This window comes from Acomys minous (genome assembly GCF_964271855.1).
Source record: "Acomys minous genome assembly, chromosome: 13".
NCBI classification, from domain to species: Eukaryota; Metazoa; Chordata; class Mammalia; order Rodentia; family Muridae; genus Acomys; species Acomys minous.
In genome coordinates, this window is record NC_140495.1 from 23696875 (window position 1) to 23721479 (window position 24605).

The 24605-nt window shown below is 45.5% G+C and overlaps 1 protein-coding gene across 3 annotated transcripts; it reads left to right on the forward strand.

Annotated features, from left to right (window-relative positions):
• The first annotated feature begins 1642 nt into the window (after nt 1-1642).
• Nucleotides 1643-17307, forward strand: LOC311581310 (fas apoptotic inhibitory molecule 1-like). Of its 3 annotated transcripts, none has more exons than XM_084753425.1 (5): nt 1643-1841; nt 5707-5827; nt 7398-7626; nt 12108-12157; nt 17065-17307. In XM_084753425.1, exons 2-5 carry the CDS (start codon nt 5717-5719, stop codon nt 17212-17214), a joined length of 540 nt encoding a protein of 179 aa, XP_084609551.1. In that variant the 5' UTR covers nt 1643-1841; nt 5707-5716; the 3' UTR covers nt 17215-17307. The 3 variants fall into 3 exon arrangements, with proteins under 3 accessions (XP_084609551.1, XP_084609550.1, XP_084609549.1); XM_084753424.1 differs by lacking the exon at nt 1643-1841 and adding an exon at nt 1860-1974; XM_084753423.1 differs by lacking the exon at nt 1643-1841 and adding an exon at nt 1870-2129.
• Nucleotides 17308-24605: the final 7298 nt, after the last annotated feature.

Below are 24605 nucleotides of genomic sequence, written 5' to 3' on the forward strand. Positions count from 1 at the left end.
AATTCCCAGCAACCACACAGTGAGATCTGATGCCCTCTTCTAGCACACAGGTGTACATGCAGATAGGGCAATCACATACATAAAATAAAAGTAAGAGTGTGGTGGCACATGCCTTTAATCCCAGCACTCAGGGGGTGGGGGTGGGGGCAGAGGCAGACAGATCACTGTGAGTTCGAGGCCAGCCTGGTCTACAAAGTGAGTCTAGGACAGCCAAGGCTACACAGAGAAACCTTGTCTCGAAAAACCAAAAAATAAAACTAAAATAAAATTTATTATTTATACAGTGTTTTGCCTGCATGTATGCATGCACACCAGAAGAGGGTACCAGGTCTCACTATAGGTGGCTGTGAGCCACCGTGTGGTTGCTGGGAATTGAACTCAAGACCTCTGGAAAGAACAGTTACTGTCCTTAACCTCTGAGCCGTCTCTCCAGCCACCAGAGGGCTTGTTTTGCCTATGCAAATGGCCCCTTCCTACATGCTTATGAAACCAAGAAACCTGAACGAATTCTTCACGCTTAACCTGTCTTACTCTTAATTAAGACTAAGCCCTCTAGACGTAACCTACTTCACACACTCCTTGATGCTTGCTTTTAATTCATTTTCTAAAATCACCGATTTCAGAGCTGACATTTGGGTCACTGTAATCGTTAAAGTGTGATCATGAACACTTAAGCCACCAATTACTTCCCAGCCCTTAATCCCTTTTTTCCACCCCGCTGTCCATAAGTATTCCTAAACCCCTGACTTCTCCGTGCTGGATAATCCTCATTTGATGGACTGAGAATGCCCAGAGAATTAGTGAAGCAATCCTCAGTGTCATGACGGCTCCCAGACCTGAGGACTCTGACCTAATAAGTGGAATGATGTCTACATGAGTCCCAGTCCATCATGGTTTTACCTGTAGGGGGTTGAAACACTAAGAAATGGAGGTTATGGGGAGCGCGTCTTCCTCTGGACTCTTCCGGTACCCTCTTCCCTCTGCCTCCGGTCCACCGTGATGTGAACTGTCGGCTTCTTGGGGGGACCATATTAGGATAGGAGATTAGGGCGTTCTGAAGATGTTTCTGTGCTAAGTTGAGCTGATTTTTGTGTATCTGTTAATTCTTTTTAATTGACCAGCGCAGCCACCTTACAAAAGCAGTAAGTGCTCCCCAGCGAATAATCCCAACAACAGAACAAACACAGGTGAAGGGATCGAGGGCTTCTGAGGGCCACGATGAGCTTCTGAACATTGGTGGTTCCCCCCTCCCCCCGCCCAAAAATTTGTGTTGAAACCTGGCTTCCAACACAAGTGTGAAGAGGTGGGGCCTTTAGGAGGTAAGTAAGTTAAGGGGGTTCTGCCTTCATGACTGGGACCCACGTCTTGATAAAAGAGATGTGACAGTGTCCGTTTGCCTCTTCCACGGGATGGATGTTTTGGAACAAGGTCCTGTTCTGCCTGGCTCAAAATATGCCCATCACTGAAATGAGTTTTGTCAAAGAAGGATGATTCTAGAGGCAGTCGTGTAACGAAGATGGAAGAGCAAGTTTTACGTCTGCCTCCCCGAGTGTGTTGGAGTCTGCCTTAAGGAGTGTGGGTCTTTAAGGAGGGAAACAATGGGCTCTAGAGAATTGCACGTTTGAGGTCTTGTTTGTGTTACAGAGTGAGCTCAAAGCCAATCCGGGCAATTTATGAGGCATCTCCAGTATCACAAGGCAGAGAAAAGGAAAAGGATGCCAAGAAGTGGTTTTAGAGAACCAATGTCACGAGCAGATTTACCTTCTTCAGGCTTCAGAGCAGCACGGGGTTCCTGAGGTTTTGCCCACCAAGCTCACCCCAGCAACGGAGCCAGGCGACCGGTGAGGAAGGCTCTTAGCAACGTTTGTTGTTGGGCGTTGCTCACAGAGCGGAACTTGGTGATGTCTCGGGTACAAGGCGGAGGAAGGCTTGTGCAGAGAAGAAAGCGTTAGGTTAGACAGCTACACCGGTAAGGTAAGGAACACAGGGCAGCCCGTAGTGTGTTCTACGCGCATGCTCCCAGAGCTTGCAGTTCCCAAAGCTTGCAGTAGGAGCAAAGCTTTGCAGTCTGAGGAATCAGACCCAACACGCTGATTTGCAAAGGTTGCCCATAGGCCGCAATTGCACAGGTAAGGCCACAGCCCAGGTTGGGGGGCAAGGGTCAGCCTGATGCCACCCATTTATGGCAGCCATGGCCAGACCTCAGTAGCATCTGACCAGACAACTGGTTTCCCCGTAGTTTCATGAGTTATGTTATCCAAAAGACTCTAACAATGGACATTAATACTTTGACCATCCTTCCCCAGCCCACCTCCACCTCCACCCGACCCCAACAGGCACCCCATCCATTAGCCTCTGCTGGTCCGCTTCCTTTTTCCTAGTAGTCCCTATTTTGGAGGCTTGTTTGTGTTATTCTGCTTTGCTATGTTCCTTGTTTTGTTTTTTGGTTTTTCGAGACAGGCTTTCTCTATGTAGCCGTGGCTGCCCTGGACTCACTTTGTAGACCAGGTTGGCCTCGAACTCACAGCGATCCGCCTGCCTCTGCCTCCTGAGTGCTGTGACTAACGGCTTGCGCCACTACTGCCCTCCTCCTCCTCCTCCTCCTCCTCTTCCTCCTCCTCCTCCTCCTCCTCCTCTTCCTCCTCCTCCGCTTCCTCCTCCTCCTCCTCCTCTTCCTCCTCCTTCCTCCTCCTCCTCCTCCTCTTCCTCCTCCTTCCTCCTCCTCCTCCTCCTCCTCCTCTTCCTCCTCCTCCTCTTCCTCCTCCTTCCTCCTCCTCCTCCTCCTCTTCCTCCTCCTCCTCTTCCTCCTCCTCCCCCTCCTTCTCCTCCTCCTTCTTTTTAAAGATTTATTTTTTTATTTATTACTATGTATACAGTGTTCTGGCCTGCCTGTACACCTTCACACCAGAAGAGGGCACCAGATCTCACAGTAGATGGTTGTGAGCCACCATGTGATTGCTGGGGGTTGAACTCGGGACCTTTGCAAGAGAGGACAGTGCTCTTAACCTCTGCGTCATCTCTCCAGCCCTTGCTATCTTTTTTCAAAAATGTAGATTCAACATGAAAAAAAAATGTAACATGTCTTTCTGGGTGTGGTTTCACTTGCAGCCACTGTCCAGGAAATAGCTTGATTGCATTCTTTGTGGATAAACAATACTCGTTGTCTATGTAGCCTTCCTTTTCTTTATCCGTTTACATGCTGGTGGTCACTTGGACTTATGTCATGTCTTGACTATTGTACTAGATGCCCAAATAAGCATAGGTGTATAGATATGCCCAGTGTATGCTGAGTTAGATTCCTTCAATTGCATAACTAGTCATATCCGTAGCCGGGCGCACGCCTTCAATCCCAGCACTCGAGAGGCAGAGGCAGGTGGATCGCTGAGTTCGAGGACAGCTTGGTCTACAAAGCGAGTCCAGGATAGCCAGAGACACAGAGAAACCCTGTCTCGAAAAAAACCAAAAAAACAAACAAGCAGACAAACAAACAAATTAGTCATATCCATATAATCTTTTTAGTTTTTTAGGCACCTCCACACTGATTTCCGTGGTGGTTGCATTATGTTATACTCCCAACAACAGTTCCTCTACCAGTATTTATTGTTAATTTCTTAATTTCCTTTTTCCCACTTCCCTTTCCCTCTCTCTCTCTCTCTCTTTCTCTCTCTCTCTCTCTCTCTCTTTCAGCTAATCTCACTGTGTAGCCTGCCTGGCTAGTGCTAGGCTTGAAGGTGTTCACCACCATGCCTGGCCCCATTAAACACTTTTTAGATCTTGTCTTTTTATAATTGTCTATTCCTTTTCCCCTTTATTGATTGGAATTTTTAAATTGAAAACAATATATTCTGGATATTAATCCTGTTGGGTGAAGTTCTGACAAATACCCCTCCCCTAGCCTACAAGCTACCCCCCCCCCCCACACACACGCCGTGCATCATTTGCTGTGCAGAGCTTTTGAAAAATCACAAAATCCCACTTGTCAGTTCTTTTTACGATTTTTGTTTAGATGTCTTCATTTTATTTTGTGCACTTATGTGTATGCCAGGTGCCCACAGAAGCCAAGGCATCAGATGGGTGTGGGCTACCAGGTGGGTGCTGGGAACCAACGCTGGGTCCCGTACAAGAGCAGCAAATGCTCTTAACTGTCTTCTGAGTGGTGGCATCTCAGGCACACTTGACATAATGTCTCCCTTCTTGAGTTCATCAATGACCCATTACATATTCAAGACTATATGTGTTAGCAAAATAGGTAGCTCAAGCCTGGTAATCCCAGCATGTGGAGACGGGGTCAGGAGTGCTCCATGGTAAGTTCTAGGGCAGCCTGAACTATAGGGTAGGACCTTGTCTCAAAAAAAAAAAAAAAGTACATGTTGCTCATTCTTCATGTAGTCCTATAGTTTCTGCATTTGCCTTGCCTCTTATTTCTAGTTTTATTCCACTGTGTTCTAATAAAAAGCAATTACTTCAATTTTGTTATATTTGTTAAGATTTTTTCCCCCTAAAAATGGTATTTTAAAGAAATTCTATGGGCTACTGAGAAAGAGAATGTATTACACAGATGTTAAATGAGATGATTTATAAATGTTTCTAAAGTCCATTTTACCCATGGGTGGTGGGTTACAGCTGGAGTATCTTCTTGTCCCTGCCATTAAAACTGGTGCTGTATGAGTGCTGAGGGCCGCACAGGTCAGGATCAATTCTTTTCCTCCTGTACCAGAAGCCACTTGTGGTCCCAATGAACTTCGTGGCTGTGGGTCAGGTAGGTTCCCACAGGCCCCTGAGTTGTGCTTTCCAGAGTAGCAAATAATCCAGACTCAGGAGCATCTTCCAAAATGTATCTGAATGCAGAGGAAACAGACAGAAGGCCAAGATCTGCACTGGACAGGGGACACTGAGCCAGCCTAGCACTCTCTGGCCTTGCAGATCCCATCCAGTCGGGGCCAGGACACAAGGGCTGGGCTTGGAGCACTCACCTCTCTTGTCCCTGTGGGACACTGTACCAGGTGCCCAGCAACAATCTCAGGATATCACTCTGCACAGTAAGTTTAGGTCTTCCTCGCCATGAGAGCAGGGTCACCAGCCACTGCATCAGTCATCACCAAAATACACTGCCGCTTTTTAGTGAATCCACTGGCTGGTTTGGTTTGGTTTGGTTTGGGCAGGGTCTCATGTGGCTGCAGAAGATGACCTTGAACTCTTGATATCCTCCTGCCTCTACATCCCAAATGCTGGGAATTGCAGGAATGTGCCACCATGCCTGCAAAGGAAAGCATGCTTTGAAAATAGATTCAAATAGACAATGATTGGGAAGTTGAAGGCTGGCATTTATCAGAAAAGAACATGGCTCTGAATAAAGAACACAGTCACTGAGAATCCCGCAAAGCCGGACTTGGGTTCTTCTTCTTTTTTTTTTTTTAATGGTGCGTGAACATGTGTGTTGGTATGTATATTATAAAGCACATGTGGAAGTCAAAGGTCAATGTGGTACACTCTTTTCTCTCCTTCCACACTTAGGTGGGTTCCAGGGATCAAACTTAGACCATCAGGTTTGCATAGTAAGTTGAAAGCAGCCTGGAATGTATAACAGCCTGTCTTAAAAAAAAAATCGTATATTTTCCTCTTCGGAGTATTAATTGGCTATTCTATTACTGTTTTAACCCATTTTAATAATTTGATTTTTTAAAATTCCCTTTGCCCCCTTTATAGCCTGGGGAAAATGAAAAATATTGTAGCTATTTGGGAAGTTAATTTAAGTGACGGACTCCACAAGATTGAATTTGAACATGGGACCACGTCAGGAAAACGAGTTGTATATGTGGATGGGAAGGTAGGAAATATAATGTGCCTTTGTAAAATATGCTACTGAATATCCCCCTCTCTGTCTCTCTCTGTCTCTCTCTCCTATCTGTATCTCTGAGACTCTGAGACAGGGTCTCTCTATGTAACTCTGGCTATCCTGTAACGTGCTATATAGAAAGGACTAGCCTCAAAACTCAAAGCAATCCTCCTGCCTCTGTTTTCCCAAGGCTGGGATTAAAGGTGTATGCCACCACACCTAGTGATGCCTACTTTCTTAGGATTTTGTTGTTCTTGGGTGTGAAGAGGTTTTGTCTGTGTGTGTGCAGGTGCCCTGCATATCTGCCTAGTGCCCTCTGAAGACAAAATAGGGCATAAAATCCCCCTGAGCCTGTGGTTACAACCAGTTGTAACTGCCGTGTGGGTGCCAGGAATTGAACCTGGTTCCTCTGGAAGACCACCGAGTACTCGTAACCACGAAGCCATCTGTCCAGCCCTGAAGCTTGGTTTTATCAGTGTAACTTCTTCATATGTGAAGTTGAGGCCTTTTCTATCAATGGTTATTTTTTCACCTATTTATTTTCTTGTATAAAGGAGTCTAATGTCTAAGCTGCGCACGGTGGCACACGCCTTTAATCCCAGCACTCAGGAGGCAGAGGCTGGTGGATTGCTGTGAGTTCGAGGCCAGCCTGATCCACAAAGTGAGTCTAGGACAGCCAAGGCTACACAGAGAAACACTGTCTCGAAAAACAAAAACAAAACAAAACAAAAGAAAAAGGAATCTAATATCAGTTACAGAATAAAAGAATATGAAATCTGGTATTTAAACCTAAAATGACTTTTTTTTAGACAGGTTCTCACTGCGCAGCCCTGGCTAATCTGGAACCTACAAGGTAGATGGGCTGGCATCAAACTCACAGAGATCTACTTTCATCTTCCTCACAAGTGCTGGTATTAAAGTCATGCCCAGTGGGCAAAATGACTTTTTAAACCTTGCTATTATGAATTCATAAAGTACAAATAGCACTGGCTTTTAATCACTGTCTTAAACATTGTTCTACTGCTGTGAAGAGACCATGACCAAGGCAACTCTTTTTTTTTTTTTTTTTTTTTTTTTTGGTTTTTCAAGACAGGGTTTCTCTGTATATTCTTAGCTGTCCTGGACTCGCTTTGTAGACCAGGCTGGCCTCGAACTCACAGTGATCCACCTGCCTCTGCCTCCCGAGTGCTGGGATTAAAGGCGTGCGCCACCACTCCCGGCAAAAGCAGGCACGGCAGGAACAGTACTGGGGAAGTAGTTGAGAGTTACATCCTGATACACAGGTGACAGCAAGAGAGAGAGCTACTGGGCCTGGCATGGGGTTTTAGAACCTCAAAGCCCGCCCCCACTGACACATTTCCTTGAACAAGGCCACGCCCCCTAATCCTTCTAATCTTTTCAGATAGTTCCACTCCCTGGTGACTAAGCATTCAAATCTACGAGACTATGAGAGCCATTCCGACCCTCGCAGTCTCCTTGAAGTTTTTCCTATTTCTTAAATGTTAAGTATTAAAATTCTCTCCATTTTGTACATTTTAACCTGTTCTGTTCTATCATCCAGGAACTGATAAGAAAAGAGTGGATGTTCCATTTAGTGGGCAAAGAAACCTTCTGTATTGGAGCTACAAAAACCAAAGCCACCATACATATACTTTCTAGCAAAGGTTATGCTTTCAAATATAGTCTAGAGATTGAGGGGAAAAGCTTCAGCAAGTACGTGGAGAACAGATCAAAAACCACCAACACCTGGGTGTTGTCTCTGGATGGGCAGAACTTTACAATTGTTTTGGGTAAGTTGGGGCTGTTTCTGTGGAATGGATTGTATTGTATTGTATTGTTTGTTTTGTTTTTCGAGGCAGGGTCTCTCCGTGTTAGCCTTGGCTGTCCTAGACTCCCTCTGTAAACAGGCTGGCTTTGAACTCACAGCGATCCACCTGCCTCCGCCTCCCGAGTGCTGCGATTACAGGCATGTGCCACCACACCTGGCGGATTGTATTTTTTAATTGAAAATTCATAAAATATATTCTGATCAGACCTTCTACTCTTCCATCTTCTCCCAGATCCTTTCCACCTCCCCACCCATCCAACTCCGTGCCTTCTTTCTCTGTCTCTTTAGAAAACAAACAGGTAAACAAAACAAAACAAAAACCAGAATTTAAAAGTTGGGGAAAAAAATCACAAGAAACACAGAAACAAACGCACAAACAAAACCCAAAATTGAAAACCATACTATACAAGCAAAAGACCAGAAGAAGAAGGAAAAAAAAAGAAAGAAAGAAAGAAAAAAGAAAGAAAGAAAAGCCCAGACAAAGCCAATAGGAGACCAAAAAAACTTCTCAAAACACAACTGAGTGTGTTTCATGTTGGTCATCTGCTGCTGGGAATGTGGCCTGCCCTTAAGTATGCTTTGTATACCAGTGAGACTCCACTGGAGAAAACAGATTTTTTTTCTTTGCAAATTGTTGGTTGGAGATCACTTCTTCCTTAAGAATGGGAGACCAGGTTTCACTTACCCCTGGTCTAGCCTGAACCTCTGCAGGCCGCATTGGATCTTTATATTTGTACATATATACTTGAGCGCTCAGAAACGCTGAAGTGGACTTGCGCATAGGTGGAAAACGATTTGATGTCCAGCACAGACTCAGTCCACTTGCAAATGAGATTTATGTATTTGCATGTCTGTGAACAAGAGCTGGTTTGAGTTCTATCTTTACTATAAAATTGTGAACCCTCTCAAAGCTATAGGACGGAGGCAGCAGGAAAGGCAACTATGAGCACAGCACAGCAGGGACAGGGGCTGGAGGCACAGCTCATCAGCTAAGAGCTCAGAGCCTGCCAGGCATGGTGACACACGCCTTTAATCCCAGCTCTTGGGAGGCAGAGGCAGGCAGATCGCTGTGAGTTCACAGCCAACCTGGTCTACAAAGTGAGTCCAGGACAGCCAAGGCTACACAGAGGAACCCTCTCTCTCAAAAGAAAAAAAAAATCCTCAGATCCCAGCCCCCACACCTGGTGGCTCACAACCACCTTTCCTCTGTCTCGAGGCAGTGCCATCTTCGACTGGCTTCCTAGGACACTTGCGCTCATACATACCCACAGATACATACAAATATGCATAATGAAAACTTTAATCTTAAAAAAATAACAACAACAACAACAAAAAACACCAAAAAGCCCAGCCAGGCCTGGTGGCGCATGCCTTTAATTCCAGCACTCAAGAGGCTGGACCTCTGTGAGTTCGAGGCCAGCTTGGTGTACATAGGGAGTTCTAGGATGCCCAGGACCTGTCTCCAGAAACAAAATCAAAACAAAAAAAAATTATTATTATTTTTTTTTTTGGTTTTTCGAGACAGGGTCTCTCTGTGTAGCCTTGGCTGTCCTGGACCTGCTTTGTAGACCAGGCTGGCCTCAAACTCATAGCGATCCACCTGCCTCTGCCTCCCAAGTGCTGGGATTATAGGCCCGGCCTAAAACAAAAATATTTTTAAGTCAGAAATTTAAGATTTATTAATCAGGTAAGAATTTTTTGTAGGTATGGTTTCATCTAGAAAACCATCATTTCCAGAGAAAGGAGATTTTCTTTTTAATGTTGTCCTGGTGTCTTCTCGGTTGTGATAAAAATTGTGACCCAGAGCAACATAAGAAAGAAAGGGTTCAGCGGGCGGTGGTGGCGTACGCCTTTAATCCCAGCACTCAGGAGGCAGAGGCAGGCGGATTGCTGTGAGTTCAAGGCCAGCCTGGTCTACAAATTTAGTCCAGGACAGGCAAGGCTACACAGAGAAACCTTGTCTCGAAAAAAAAAAAAAAAGAAAGAAAGAAAGAAAGAAAAAAAGAAAGAAAGGGTTTCCCTTACCTTACAGGGCACAGTCCATCTCAGGAAAAGTCACGGTAAGAGGTCAAGGCAAGGTCCTGGAGGCCAGGATCTTGCTTCTGCATTGACCATAAATCCAGACACTCTGTCACAGACGTGGCCACAGACCAGTCTGACCTAGGAAATTAATTGAGGCCCCCGAAGATGACTATAGGTTGTGTCAACTTGACAGCTGAAGCTAAGTAGGACAAATGTTTATGTGTTGTCTATATTGTGTGTATAACATACGTGTAATAGGTATACATGTGTGCGTTTGTGTGTGTGTGAGCACTCTATGGTGCCCAGGTAGAGGTCAGAGGGCAACCTTAGGTGTTGGTGCTCGCTTTCTACCTTGAGTCTGATACAGCAGGCCAGCTACCCCACAAGCCTCAGGGGATCCTCCTGGCTCTGACGCCATCTCACCATGGGAGGACTGAGACTACAGACCCTTCCATGACGTTCCCAGGCTTCCGTGGCAATTGTCTTGAACACTGATCCATCCTCCTACCCAGCAGAAATTTTAAAGCTAGCCTCTTACCTTCTAGTTAGCCTTACTACGTCCTGCTTCTACCACTAAAGTGAATTTATTATGATCATGTTAATTCTGATTCATTTTATATAATATTTATTAACTGTCTCAAAAATAGCAGTCAGAGCCCGGCGTGGTGGCGCACGCCTTTAATCCCAGCACCCGGGAGGCAGAGGCAGGTGGATCGCTGTGAGTTCGAGGCCAGCCTGGTCTACAAAGTGAGTCCAGGATGGCCAAGGCTACACAGAGAAACCCTGTCTCGAAAAACAAAACAAACAAACAAACAAACAAAAAATAGCAGTCAGTGCACTAGGCACTGAGAATGCATAGATGCCATGCCTTTCTAGTTTACTGTTAAGTTAAATACTAAAATAGCTTGGGGGTGTTGGGAAAGGATTTTTCTGTGTAGCCCTGGCTGTCTTTGAACTCACAGAGATCTGTCTGCCTCTGCCTCCTGAGTGCTGGGATTAAAGGCGTGTGCCATCACACCCACAATACAAAGTGTCTTCTTCTGCCCTGGCGGCTGCTGAGATCAGAAGAGGACACCAATTCTCCTGGTGCTGGAGTTAAAAGCTACCATGTGGATGCTGGGAAATAAGCCTGGCCCTCTCCAACAGCAACTGCTCTCAACCGCTGAGCCATTTCTTCAGTGCTCCAACCCCTTTGAGACAGGGTCCCGTTGTGTGTGGTCCTGGCTGACTTCAAACCCACAGAAATCCTCCTGTCTCTGACTCCCAAGTGCATTACCATAAAAATTAAAGGCCTGGCGCTGGAGAGATGGCTCAGCGGATAAGAGCACTGACTGCTCTTCCAGAGGTCATGAGTTCAATTCCCAGCAACCATATGGTGGCTCATAACTATTTATAATGTGATCTGATGCCCTCTTCTGGCCTGCAGATGTATATCCAGGCAGAGCTCTGTATATAATAAATAAATCTTTAAAAAAAAAAAAAAAAAAGGAAAGGCCTATATTACCAATCCATCTTTTTGTTTTGTTTTGACACAGGTTTTCTCTGTGTAATAGCCCTAGCTGTCCTGGACTGGCTTTGTAGACCAGGCTGGCCTTGAACTCACAGAGATCTGAAGGCCTCTGCCTCCTAAGTGCTGGGATCAAAGGCGTGTGCCGCCATGCCCCACCCCGCTGCTGCTGCTTCTCCTTCTCCTCCTCCTCCTTCTTCCTCTCTTCTTCCTTTTCCTCCTCCTCCTCCTCCTCCTCCTCCTCTCTTCTTCTTCTTCTTCTTCTTCTTCTTCTTCTTCTTCTTCTTCTTCTTCTCTCTCTCTCTCTCTCTCTCTCTCTCTCTCTCTCTCTCTCTCTCGCCAGGAGCGGGAGCTCATGCCTATAATCACACTACTCTAGAGGATGAAGTAGAAGTGTTGGCTGCAAGTTTGAGGTCAGCTTGATCTATACAGTGAGCTCCAGGAGAGCCTGTGCTACCCAGTGGACCCTATCTTAGAGAGAGGCAGAGAGGGTGTGGGGACAGCGAAGTGAATGCCCCGAGCATGTTGTTTATTTCATAGAGTGCTTGCGTAGCATTCAGGAAGCCCTGAGTTCTACAACTGCACATAATAAATGGGTTTATTATGGCACGTGGCTATAATAGTGGAATAGTGGAGACAAGAAGATCAGAATTTCAAAACCATCCTCCATCCTCGGCCTTCCGAGTGCTAGAGTTACAGGGATGAGCCATCATGCCCGGATTTTTCTTTTCTTATTTGAGATAGATAGTTCCAGGAGGATCTGGCGCCCTCTTCTGGCTTCTGTGGGCACCTAGCACACAAATGGTGCACAGACATACGCAAACAAAACACCCGTGTACCTACAAATTAAAACAAATATAAGAAGTTAACTTTGAATAAAGAATTATAACGTTTAAATGTTGTTACTTTTACAGAAAAGAACACTATGGATGTGTGGTGCAACGGTAAAATATTAGAGACAGCGGTAAGTTAGCCTTCAATTACTACTAACTAGTGCCTGCGTGTAAGTGACTGGACCTTACTGCGTTTCCTTATTCTAGTACTTTCTCCCTACTTTTTCCAAACTCAATCCTCTCGCCTCAGCCAATTCAATGCGGGGGTTGGAAGTGTTGAAGCATCACAACTGAGTTCTAACTCTGGTGATTTTATAACTACCCAAGGTAATATTAGCAAAACCAAACAGCATAGGCATTAGTTTTTACTCTTATTTCTGAAACCTTTGCCAGACAGTCTCTGGGAGCAGTGGGCGTTCGGAAACATTCTGCAGTCTGAATTGGCACCGCCTCACACTCCCCCTTGCCCCTCCCGGTTAGAAGGACTCACGTTAGAAAGCTGCTTCTCCAGGAGCTGGGCTTCTCCCCTCCGCTGCTACCCCCTCGCCCCCACCCCCTCTCTCTTTGGTTTTTCGAGACAGGGTTTCTCTGTGTATCCTTGACTGTCCTGGACTCGCTTTGTAGACCAGGCTGGCCTCGAACTCACAGTAATCTGCCTGCCTCTGCCTCCCGAGCGCTGGGATTTAAAGGCGTGGGCCACCACCGCCCGGCCGAGCTGGGCTTCTCATTGTTTGCTCATCTAGAACTCGTGTGTAGCAGTCCTGGAGAACTGATGGTATGCGAGTTCTAGCTTTCAACCTTCTGTGCTGCCGCTGCCCGCAGATCACACTTGGGTAGCAAGGGTTTGCACATATACCCAAAGCGCATGGTACTTTCCTAAAAGTGGGGTTTTCGTTTTGATTTTTAATTTTTGTATGTTTGATTTAGAAATATGGATTCTCTGTGTAGACCTGGCTGTCCTGGAACTCACTCTGTAGTCCAGGCTGGCCTCGGACTCACAGAGAATCACCTGTGAGGTAGACAGCAAAGGGCACCGTCACATATACCACTCACAGGGGCCAAGCATCCTGTAAAAGCCATTTAGGCTCCAGTGTACTCAGCTGTCGGGTGCTGACATCCCTGTGGCTTGGGGTTAAATGAATATAGCAGTGAATTTCAAGCAGAAATGAACTAACATTGGTGGCACAGGGTATTGTAGGACTGGGGGGGGGGGGGGACGGCTGAAGTCACTGGGTTAAAAACGCTAGATCTCTTATGAATTTGAGGTCAGCTTGCTCTACAAAGAGAATTCTAAGACAGCCAAGGCTACACAGAGAACCTCTGTCTTGAAAAACCACAAGAAAAGCAAGAACCAAAAAGCCTCTGTGTGTCTTGAAGTGTACTGGCCACATAGGAAGTGCCATCCCTGCTGCTCACGCTTGTGCCCCGGTGGAGAACACCAGGGTTGGCAATAGTGAACATCTCTCTTCTCCACTCACCTGTCTTGTTTCATGATGTAGTTGTTCCCGTTACAGGTGTAGGGAAGTGAGTTAAGGGGCTAAGAGGAAAGGTGGTTTTCAGAGAACTTTCTCAGTTGACGTCGTATCTACTAGACATCATGACTGTCTCTGAGGAGGTAGGAATCAACAGTCCCAAAGGTGGATGTGGTTTTCTTTCTTTCTTTCTTTTTTAATACAACTTTTTGTTGTTGTTTTTCCGAGACAGGGTTTTTCTGTGTAGCCTTGGCTGTCCTGGACTCACTTTGTAGACCAGGCTGGCCTCGAACTCACAGCCAACCATCTGCCTCTGCCTCCCGAGCTCTGGGATTAAAGGCGTGTGCCACCACTGCCCGACTGAGTTTTCATTTCTTAAGCCTGGCAGATGTAACCTAGTCACTCAGGCTTTGTCTCCAGACCGTAATCCCTTCCCTGGAATAAACCTGCTCCTAGAAGCTTTGCTTATACAGAGGTCCAGAGTGCTCGCCCAGCCCATATGGTCCCTGTAGACAAGTTCTTACTGTATTTTTCAGACCACAAGACACACTTCCCTCCCCCCGCAAAAGAGTGGAAGTGGATGGAAGTAGAGAGCACCTTATGGCCCAATTGCGTCTTATAGTCCAAAAAATACGGTACCATGCCTGGGGACAGGTACCTACTGTGGACCTAGCACCAGACCTTGCCTCCCCTAGAAACTTCTAGATGGAGAGTCAGTGCTTTGCAACCATGTTCCCTCCTAGTCTCAAGGAACTCAAGTGCAACTGAAAAGAATGCTTTGTTATGGCGACAAGGATGTGCTTCTAAGGGCTTAGCAATGCTGTCTAGTGCTTGAGTAGAGCAGTCACCTAACACGTATGGGCTCCTGGCTTCCATATCTCCCACTAAGGGGAAAGTGGTTTTAAATAAGGTAAAAGTCATGTTCATCTGCTATGTCTTTGTTCCTTAGTAACTGGCAGTGTGGAAAACCGCTCTTTATAATGCATACCTCAGCTGTCCCAGCAGCCTGCCCCGGTCTGTACATAACTGCGACAAAGGGCTCTGGCTCCCCATTTGCATTTTTACCCCTAAGTGGTGTCACCAAAATTATGCTTGTCAACTAACTAAGAAGCAGCTTACAAGGCATGTGTGATTAACCCTTGCCCTGCCCTCCTAAAGCTTTCCCCAAGGCTCAGTATAAAGGGGGTGAGGAATCTCTGCACCCAGAGATAATGTCCAGGCCATGAGCTCTATGATGCTCATAGTCAAGGAATGTGGATGGGGACAAGGGTGCGTGTATATTTTGTTTGATTTTTCAGTGCTGGAGACCAAGCCCAGTGTGTCATGCATGCTAAGTGAGCCCCCCCCACCCCCCATCCCCCTCAGCCCCCCACCCCCCACCCCCCATCCCCCCACCCTCCCACCCCCCCATCCCCCACCCCCTATCCCCCTCACCCCCCCATTCCCCCACCCCCCACCTCCCCATCCCCCCACCCCCCGACTCCCCGCCACCATGTCCACAGACGAGTGTTAAGACACTGGTTGTGGTTTCCTTGTCTGTCATATTTTTTTTTTCTATCATCCTCTAAAACGTCCCAACCTTCCTAATGTCGTGACCCCCTTTAATACAGCTCCTCATGTTGAGGTGACCCCCAGCCATACAATTATTTGTGTTGCTACTTCATAACTGTAATTGTGCTACTGTTATATGGATCATAAGGTAAACGGCTGTGTTTTCTGGTGGCCTCAGGCGACCACTGTGAAAGGGTTGTTTGAGCCCCCACAGGGGTCTCTACCCACCGGGTGAGAAACACTGCTCCAAGGCTCCTCTTCTTCTCTTTGGTGTTTTGTTCCCACCTTCTTCCTGTGGATTAGTGCTGCTCAGCAGAAATACAATGTGAGCCATGAGTAGTAAGTCTCCAAGAGTATTCAGCAGGCATGCTAAAAAAAGTTCAAATCACATGAGGTTTAATTCAAACATTCAAGTTAATTAATTTTAATATGTTTAATTTAAATCAATTTATCGAGGCTTTTTCTTTTTTTTTCTTTTTTTTTTTTCTTTTTTGGTTTTTTAGAGACAAGGTTTCTCTGTGTAGCTTTGGCTGTCCTGGACTCACTTTGTAGACCAAGCTGGCCTTGAACTCAGAGATCCGCCTGCCTCTGCCTCCCAAGTGCTGGGATTAAAGGTGTGCGCCACCATGCCTGGCTTATCAAGGCTTTTAAACCAAGGATGGAGGCTCATATCTACGATTTCAACATTTGCTAGGGAGAGCACTGGAGCACTGAAGCCAGGAGGATTACCATGAGTTCCGTGCCAACCTAGGCTACATAATTAACAGGCCAGCCTGGGCTATAGAATAAGACCTTATTTCTAAAAGCAAAAGTGAGGAGTTAAATTTAACATGTAATCAACAAAGGAAGTTATTAATGAGCTATGTACATTCATAGTTTCACACTAGATTTCAGATCAGGCATATTTTAACTGTAGGGTATGATTTTTGTTGTTATTGGTTTTGTTTGTTTGTTTGTTTGTTTTTCAAGACAGGGTTTCTCCATGTAGCCCTGACTATCCTGACCTCACTTTGTAGACCAGGCTAGCCTCAAACTCACAGAGGATCTGCCTGCCTCTGCCTCCCAGAGTGCTGGGTTACAGGCATGTGCCACCATGCCCGGCTGAATTTTATTTCTAAGGAGACACATTTCAAATCTCAGTAGATGTAGTGGTGTCTAGTTTTAGTTACTAAGTGTGCATTTTATTATAAACCACATTCTACCCCCAAAGGAAGCAGAACTTTAAGCTGGTTTGAGAATAATACTCTCCTTGAAGAGTGACACTTTTCTTATCTATAAAGTGGGCATAATAAGAATACTTCTATCAGGGCTGGAGAGATGGCTCAGTGGTTAAGAGCGCCACCTGCTCTTCCAAAGGTCCTGAGTTCAATTCCCAGCAACCACATGGTGGCTCATAACCATCTGTAATGTGATATGGTGCCCTCTTCTGGCTTCCAGGAGTACATGCAAGCAGAGCACTGTATACATAATAATAAATAAATAAATCTTTTTAAAAAAAGAATACTTCTATCATGGTCATTGTAAAGATGGACTTAAGAAAGTAGAGGCAAAGCCGGGAGGCAGAGACAGGCGGATCGATGTGAGTTTGAGGCCAGCCTAGTCTACAAAGTGAGTCCAGGACAGCCAAGGCTACACAGAGAAACCTTGTCTTGAAAACAAAACAAAACAAAACAAAAAAAACCGAAAAACAAAACAAGACCAAAAAAGAATGTAGAGGCAAGAGGAGATTAAGGTCAGCCTGCGCTACGTGGTGAGTTCTGGCTTAGCCTAAGCTTGGCTACAGAGTAAGACCCTATTTCAAAGATCAAAACAATGAGTATGAGGAAAGAAACTTTCCATTTATAACAGATGCAGAAAAGCACATCAACACAAGCTTTAAGCTCCGACTCTGTGGTGCTTAACTGTTTACCAACACATTACCTCGTTATCCCACCACTGCTTCTAAGTGATGCTGATGCTGCGGGGACGAAGAGATGTCTGCACCCCTGATGCTTCTTCCTCCTTTGCTGTCCTAGGGCGAGTTTGTAGATGACGGGACCGAAACACACTTCAGCGTTGGGAACCATGACTGTTACATAAAGGCTGTCAGCAGCGGGAAGAGGAGGGAAGGGCTTATCCACACGCTCATAGTGGACAACAGGGAAGTCCCAGAGCTCGCCCAGTGACGGCCTGTCAGTGACTTCTGAACTCAAGGGGGGTCACATCAGGACTTGCTAATGGCTGTGGTAATAAATGTGCTCAATGTGTACATGTTGGTAGATTTAGCCTGCAATGTTTTTATTTTTATCTTTTGTTACTTGAAATTGTAATATTCCAATGGTCAAGGGGGGAAAAAACCATCATGTGGACTCTTTAAAAAAGTTACAGTTTTAAAATTTTTATTATTAGCAGGGCATGGTGGCACACGCCTTTAATCCCAGCACTCAGGAGGCAGAGGCAGGCGGATCACTGTGAGTTAGAGGCCAGCCTGGTCTACAAAGCGAGTTTAGGACAGTCAAGGCTACACAGAGAAACCCTGTCTCAAAAAACCAAAAAAAAATTTTTTTATTATTATATTTGTGCAGATGCTTGTGTGCTGCAACGTATATATGGAGGTCAGAGGCCAGCTTTGTGGAGTTGGTTCTCTCTCCTCTACCATGTGAATTCTGAGGATTCAATTTAGTTTGTCAGGCTTGGCAGCAAGCTCCCACTGCACCATCTTGCTGCTCCCATAGCTCATTTTTTAAAAAATGATATAAAAATGTCTTAAGGCCGGACGTGGTGGCGCAGGCCTTTAATCTCAGAACTCGGGAGGCAGAGGCAGGCGGATCGCTGTGAGTTCGAGGCCAGCCTAGTCTACAAAGCGAGTCCAGGACAGCCAAGGCTACACAGAGAAACCCTGTCTCAAAAAACAAACAAACAAACAAAAATTTTAAATTTAAATGGAAAATAATATAAAGACCCAAATCAAGAGCATTGCAGAACAGTAACCTTCACTGCACTGCATCCTGTAACATAAAATCTGTGCTGTTTCTACAAATGAACATGTCTTCATATTTTTTTCTCCTATGCTAACAGGTTGCCTCTACATTAAGGCAGGTTCATAGTAACATATCCTGTTTAACTGGAAAAGATAACAAATGTTTTTCCATCTGAGAACATCAAATAGTGTCACATAACAAATTAAATTAAATTAAATTAAAAATGTGTTTCTAGCCGGATGTGGTGGTGCACGCCTTTAATCCTGGGAGGCAGAGGCAGGTGGATCGCTGTGAGTTCCAGGCCAGCCTGGTCTACAAAGTGAGTCCAGGACAGCCAAGGCTACTCAGAGAAACCCTGCCTCAGGAAAAAAAAAATTAAAGCAAGAAAAAAGTTTCTAAAATTGACATTGTTTTATTCTATTAATGCCAGAAAAAAAAAAGTGGCAAGGCTGTGTACACCTGTTACTTTACCTTTCCTGGGGGGAAAAGTAAAGAAAGATCCATTTGCCTGACGTAGCACACTCCATCCAAGCTCAGCTTGGTGAGCCTAGGAGTTTACTAGTACTATCTGCAGGATTGGGGTGACTCCAAAGCTGCTACATTGCTGGTGTCCCTAGCTCCCTAGTAACTTGCCACTTCCTCTGCTCCAGCACTGAGAGCACAATAAACCACCAGACAGGCTTGGCTGGAGTCTCAGGGGAAGGTCTTCTGAGGGGTCAACCACCTCCATCACCACTGCCACAGACCCGGCTCTCATTGCCTGTTGGTGAATTTCAGCATCCTGACTCCCAACCAAGAGATTCTGTGGGCGACCACAGCCACTTGCCTTCACAATGGCCGTGTCATACATAAAGAAAATAGCTTTACTGGGAAAACTCCAGAGTATATCAGACTGGATGCATCCTTAGGAGTACTTTCCCAAGCTGTCAGCTCAGGCACCAGTGTGGGCGGCTCTGTGACACAGTGGAGCTCCCCGAGGCAAACTCACGGAGAGGCAGCAAGGCCAGTGCTCCAGCGAGGTCTGATTCCCTGCTGAGCTTTGCAAGTCTTTTGGGTACTTGGGACCTAAAACAAGAGGCTCTGTTCTTGTGTCTGTTCGTAAGAGAAAAGAGAGAGAGAGCAGTTCCATGACGCTCTCGGCCACACACTTAGGAGTGTCTGAAGAGCAGTGGAGGGTACGGCCAGGAGTCGCATGGCTTCTATGAACACAAGTGAACAGTAGAAATTAATTACTCCTCCACCAAGAAGCCTCCACGAGAGCAAGTAGCTTGCTCACACACATGTCAAACTCTGCAGAGCATTGTGTGAGAGCTCAGATTGGAATAGAATAACGCCAAATGTACCTCCTCTGTATTGCCTCAGTTTTGCTGGGTGACCACTCACTGCTTCTTGCTAAGAGTTTTTTTTCCCCCTTGCCTACACTGCTCCATTTGCATATTTTGTTTTAATAATTTCTGTACCAATTTTTAAATCTCTCTTCTCTCTCTCTCTCTCTCTCTCTCTCTCTCTCTCTCTCTCTCTCTCTCTCTTCTGAGACAGGGTTTCTCTCTGTAGCCTTGGCTGTCTTGGACTCGCTCTGTAGACCAGGCTTGCCTCCACCTCACATTAATCTACCTGTCTGTGCCTTCCGAGTGCTGGATTAAAGGCGTGAGCCACCACACCTGGTTAAAATTCTTTCATAGCCCCATTGAGTGTTTTTTTTTTTTTAACTAAATTTATATGGCTCAAATGAACCACCCTCTGCCTGTGGAAGTCATATCTGGAGCATGAGATTCCTTATAAACAATTTATATAGGAATTTTTAAAAATGTGTTTATTTTATTTATTGCATATGAATGCTTTATCTGCAGAAGATGGTGTCAGATTACATTATGGGTGGTTGTGAGCCACCACGTGGTTGCTGGGAATTGAACTCAGGACCCCTGGAAAAGCAGGTGGCGCTCTTAACCACTGAGCCATCTCTCCAGCCCTTTATATAGGAATTTAAGAAGCTGGATCATAGCCAGGCATGGTGGCACACACCCCTGACCCCAGGACTCAAGAGGCAGAAGCAAGTGGGTCTCTGTGAGTTTGAGACCACCCTGGTCTACGTATCAAGTCCTAGGCCGGTCAGGGCTACATAATGAGACCTGTCTCAAAACCAAACAGAAAAGATGGCAGAGGAGAAGAAGATGGAAAAGAAGACAAAGACACAAATGAAGAGGAGTAAGAAAGCACAGGAGGCTGGACATGGTGGTGCAGGCCTTTAATCCCAGCACTTGGGAGGCAGAGGTAGGCAGATCGTTGTGAGTTCAAGGCCAGCCTGGTCTACAGAGTGAGTCCAAGACAGTCAAGGCTACACAGAGAGACCCTGTCTTGAAAAGCTCCCCCACCAAAAAAAAAAAAAAAAAAAAAAAAGCAGAGGAGGAGGAAGCACTTGGGAAAGAAAATCAATGAAAGGTATATACAAGGAAATGGGGGAACCAAATAAAAACAAAATATAATGACACTTATGTGTAAAAATGCTGTAATAAACTGGGCATGGTGGTACAGGCCTTTAATCCCAGTAGTAGGGAGGCAGGTGGATCACTGTGAGTTCGAGGCCAGCCTGGTCTACAAAGTGAGTCCAGGACAGCCAAAGCTACACAGAGAAACCCTGTCTCGAAAAACCAAAATCCAAAACACAAAAAACAAAAATATAAAAAAGAAAAAGAATTAAGTTAGCTGCTCCAGCCACATTCCAGGTACTCAACAGTCACCCGTGGCCAGAGGCTATTGCAGGGGTGTGATGCAGCGGCAGACTGTGTCCGTCATCACCCCAAGTTCCTCAGGACAGCACCTGTCCAGACCCTGCCTCAGGCTTCGGGGGCTGCTCAGCAGCAGCCTAGGAAGGGTTGAAACCCAGGCTTTGCCAACGTTGCCACTCGCATCCTTTAATACCTTTATAAGGACCTGACATAGTTCCAAGAGGAACTGGGCAGACATGAGGCAGACACAAGTTCCAACACCAGAAAAGAGGAACTCAGGGTCAGGAGACAAGTCAGGATGATGGCTTGGACAGGTCTAAGCAAGGGAACCAGCATACGTGATGACAAGGGGACACCTGAGGCACCCCTACCACTGGGTTTCTCTAATATTTATTTTGATGTTTTACAATAGTCAGCTCAAAGTGCGTTGCTGGGCAACCCACCCATGACATCAACATTAGACATAAAAGAGCAAGCACTATTATATCCCCAGTCCCTACCAAAGCTTTTGTGTGGGACAAAGTCCCATTACACCCCAAGAAGACCATACATTCTTCAACCACCAACCTCTGCCTCCCAAGGACTGGGACTGCTGATGTCAAGCACCACACCTGCCTCAAAACATTCCTGAAAATAATTAGGGCTGTGGAAGTAGCTCAGTTAGTGAAAGCTTTTGCTTTGTATTCATGAGGACTCATGTTCAATCCCCAAGAACTACACAGAAATGTCAGTGTGTTAGCTAGGTTTCTTAAAGGAACAAAGCTGACTGGAGATATATAAATACACACACACACACACACACACACACACACACACACACACACACACACTCACACACACTCACACACACATATACTAAAAAAGAGATGTATTAGGCTGTCTCACAGGATGTGATCTAAGTAGTCTAGCAATGATTGTCTGACTATGGAAGGGTATAGAATTCCACGGTTGTTTGGTCACAAACTTGGCTGCCTCAGTTTCCCCGGTTAGCACTAGAGTCCTGGAGGATTCTGGGAGAGTCTCGGTTCTTAGTCTGTGTTAGAATCCCGAAGAAGCTGGATTTAATACTGGCCACAGAAACTGGAGAGATGAGCTTGCTGGAGAAAGTGAGGGCAAGCAAGCAGGCGGGAAAAAAGCAAGTTTCTTTCTCCCATGTCCTCCTTGTATGTGGGCTGCTGCCAGATATAGCTCAGGGGTAGGATGGGTTTTCCTGGTTCAAATAGTATGATTAAGAAAACTTCTCTTGAGCCGGGCATGGTGGCGCACGCCTTTAATCCCAGCACTTGGGAGGCAGAGGCAGGCGGATCACTGTGAGTTCGAGGCCAACCTGGTCTCCAAAGGGAGTCCAGGACAGCCAAGGCTACACAGAGAAACCCTGTCTCAAAAAAAACAAAAACAAAAACAAAAACAAAAAACAAACCAAAAAAAAAAAAAAAGAAAAAAAAGAAAACTTCTCTCTTGCCAGGCAGTGGTGGCACATGCCTTTAATCCCAGCACTCAGGAGGCAGAGTCAGGCAGCTCTCTGTGAGTTCAAGACCAGTCTAGTCTTCAGCGAATTCCAGGACAGCCAGGGCTACACAGTAAGACCCTGCCTCAAGTTGACAACTAAAATTAGCCACCTCAGCCAGTGTGCTGGTACATCGAAATCTCTGTGCTGGAGAGAGGGAGACAGGAGGTTCCCTGGGGCTCATTAGCCAGGCAGTCTAACCTAATTGTTGAGCTCTGGGGCAATGAGGCAAGGGAAACAGATGGTGTTCCTGGGGATGACACCTGAGCTTGTCTTCTGGCCTTTATACACAGGCACATGAGGGTGCGCGCGCACACACACACACACACACACACACACACACACAGTGTGTGCACACTTATATACTCTCTTGCACACTAAGAACATCTATATTTAACAAACTAAGCATGGTAGCATGTGCCAGGAATCCCAGTACAGAATCTAGAGGCAGAGGCAAGAGGATCAGGAGCTAAAGGTTATCCTGGGCTACATGTTAAATTTAAGGGCAACCTGGGCTACACGTGACCCTGTCTCAAACAAATTTACTAAGAAAACCAACTGCTATTGCTTTTGCTTCACCACCCCTGGGAACCATGAGAGGAACAAAGTTCAATACTGAGGGACATTAAACTCAGCTGCCTTTGTCTTCAAGGCTTTGTATATTGTGGTTTGTTTTGATTTTTCTTTTAATGGCCATATTCTTATCTGGTACAAAAATGCTTACATCACATCCAAAACAACTATTAAAAAAAATAAAACAAACCTAAAACATTCTGTGTTGAGCTCTAAGCTATTAGAATCAAAGCCTGTGATTCCCACCGCCCCCTACCCCCCCCCCCAAGCCTCACACAACTCAACACACATCAGGACAGTTTGATGACATCTTCCTGCGACCACACTGTGGGAATGTAGCTTTGATTGAAGCGTGACTCATGTTCTAGTTTTGTTTCTAATGGAAAGCAGCGAGATGCTGCAGGTGCGGTACATACTAGGCCTGAAATCTGCCACAGCATGAATTCAAAGATAATGAAACTATAGACAAGCCATGTAAAACCCTCAAAAGTCTGGTTGTATAACCCCAGGACTTGAGAGCCTAAAACAGAAAGAGGGCAACAAATTCAAAGCCAGCTACACAGCGAGGTCTTCCCTCAAAATACCCACAACCATATAAAAACAAGTTTTCAAGATGATCAATGACCTCAAAAGAAGATTAAAACACCCAGTCAATGGCTGGGAATGTGACTCAGGTGGTTAAATGCTTGTCTACCATGCACAAAGTTCTAGCCTTCATAAAAGTTCTAGTCACATAAAAACAGCAGGGCTGGAGAGACGGCTGAGCTGTTAAGGGCTCTGGCTGTTCTTCCAGAGGACCTGGCTTCAATTCCCAGCAAGCACACAGTGGCTCACAGCTGTAAGTCCAGTTCCAGGGGGATCTGGTACCTTCACACAGACAGACATGTAGGAAGAACACTAGTGCACATAATATATAAAAGAAATCATTTTTTTAAACCATGCATGGGGCTGGAGAGATGGCTCAGAGGTTAAGAGCACTGACTGCTCTTCCAGAGGTCCTGAGTTCAGTTCCCAGCCACCACATGGTAGCTCACAACCGTCTACAATGGGATCTAATGCCTTCTTCTATTGTGCAGGTGTACATGCAGGCAGAACACCGTATACGTAATAAATAAATCTTTTTAAAGAAGATTTATTTTAAAAATGCATGGTGTGCTATGCCTATAATATAGGGCTCAGAGGGCGAGAGCAGGAGAACCATGAATTCAAGGTCACGCTTGACTATATAAAGAGTCCAAGGGCAACTTAGGCTGCGGAAGAGCCTATGTCAAAGGCAAACAAAAAACAACTAAATGAAGTAAGGACGTCAATTAAAAAGGAGATGATAAGTCAGTAACATGGATAAAAATTTTAGCAGCATGAACAAAATGTTGCAAGGAAATTTATATTTTGAAAAGAGAAGTTTGGGAAGAGAAAACCTTCATCAAACAAAACCAAAGTGGCAAACATCAGTGGGCTAAGCCAAACAGAAGAACAGCGATCAGAAGAGAGGTAGGATAAAACTGAGAAAATCGCCAGGTAGTGGTGGTTCATGCCTTTAATGCCAGCACTTGGGAGGCAGAGGCGGGTGGATCACTGTGAGTTCAAGGCCAGCCTGGTCTACAAAGTGAGTCCAAGGCTACACAGAGAAACTCTGTCTCGAAAAAACAAACAAAAAAAGTGTATATATAGATATATATGTGTATATATATACATACATATATACATAAAACAACAACAAAACCCAAAATAAAAATCACTCTATACTTAACGTGATATGACTTCAAAATACATATTATTTTATTTTATTT

Coding starts and splice junctions, on each gene's coding strand:
- LOC311581310 (XM_084753425.1), top strand. CDS start 5,717: ATGAAAAATATTGTAGCTATTTGGGAAGTTAATTTAAGTGACGGACTC. Junction 5,828..7,397: donor TTGTATATGTGGATGGGAAG/GTAGGAAATATA, acceptor TCTATCATCCAG/GAACTGATAAGAAAAGAGTG. Junction 12,158..17,064: donor GTAAAATATTAGAGACAGCG/GTAAGTTAGCCT, acceptor TTGCTGTCCTAG/GGCGAGTTTGTAGATGACGG.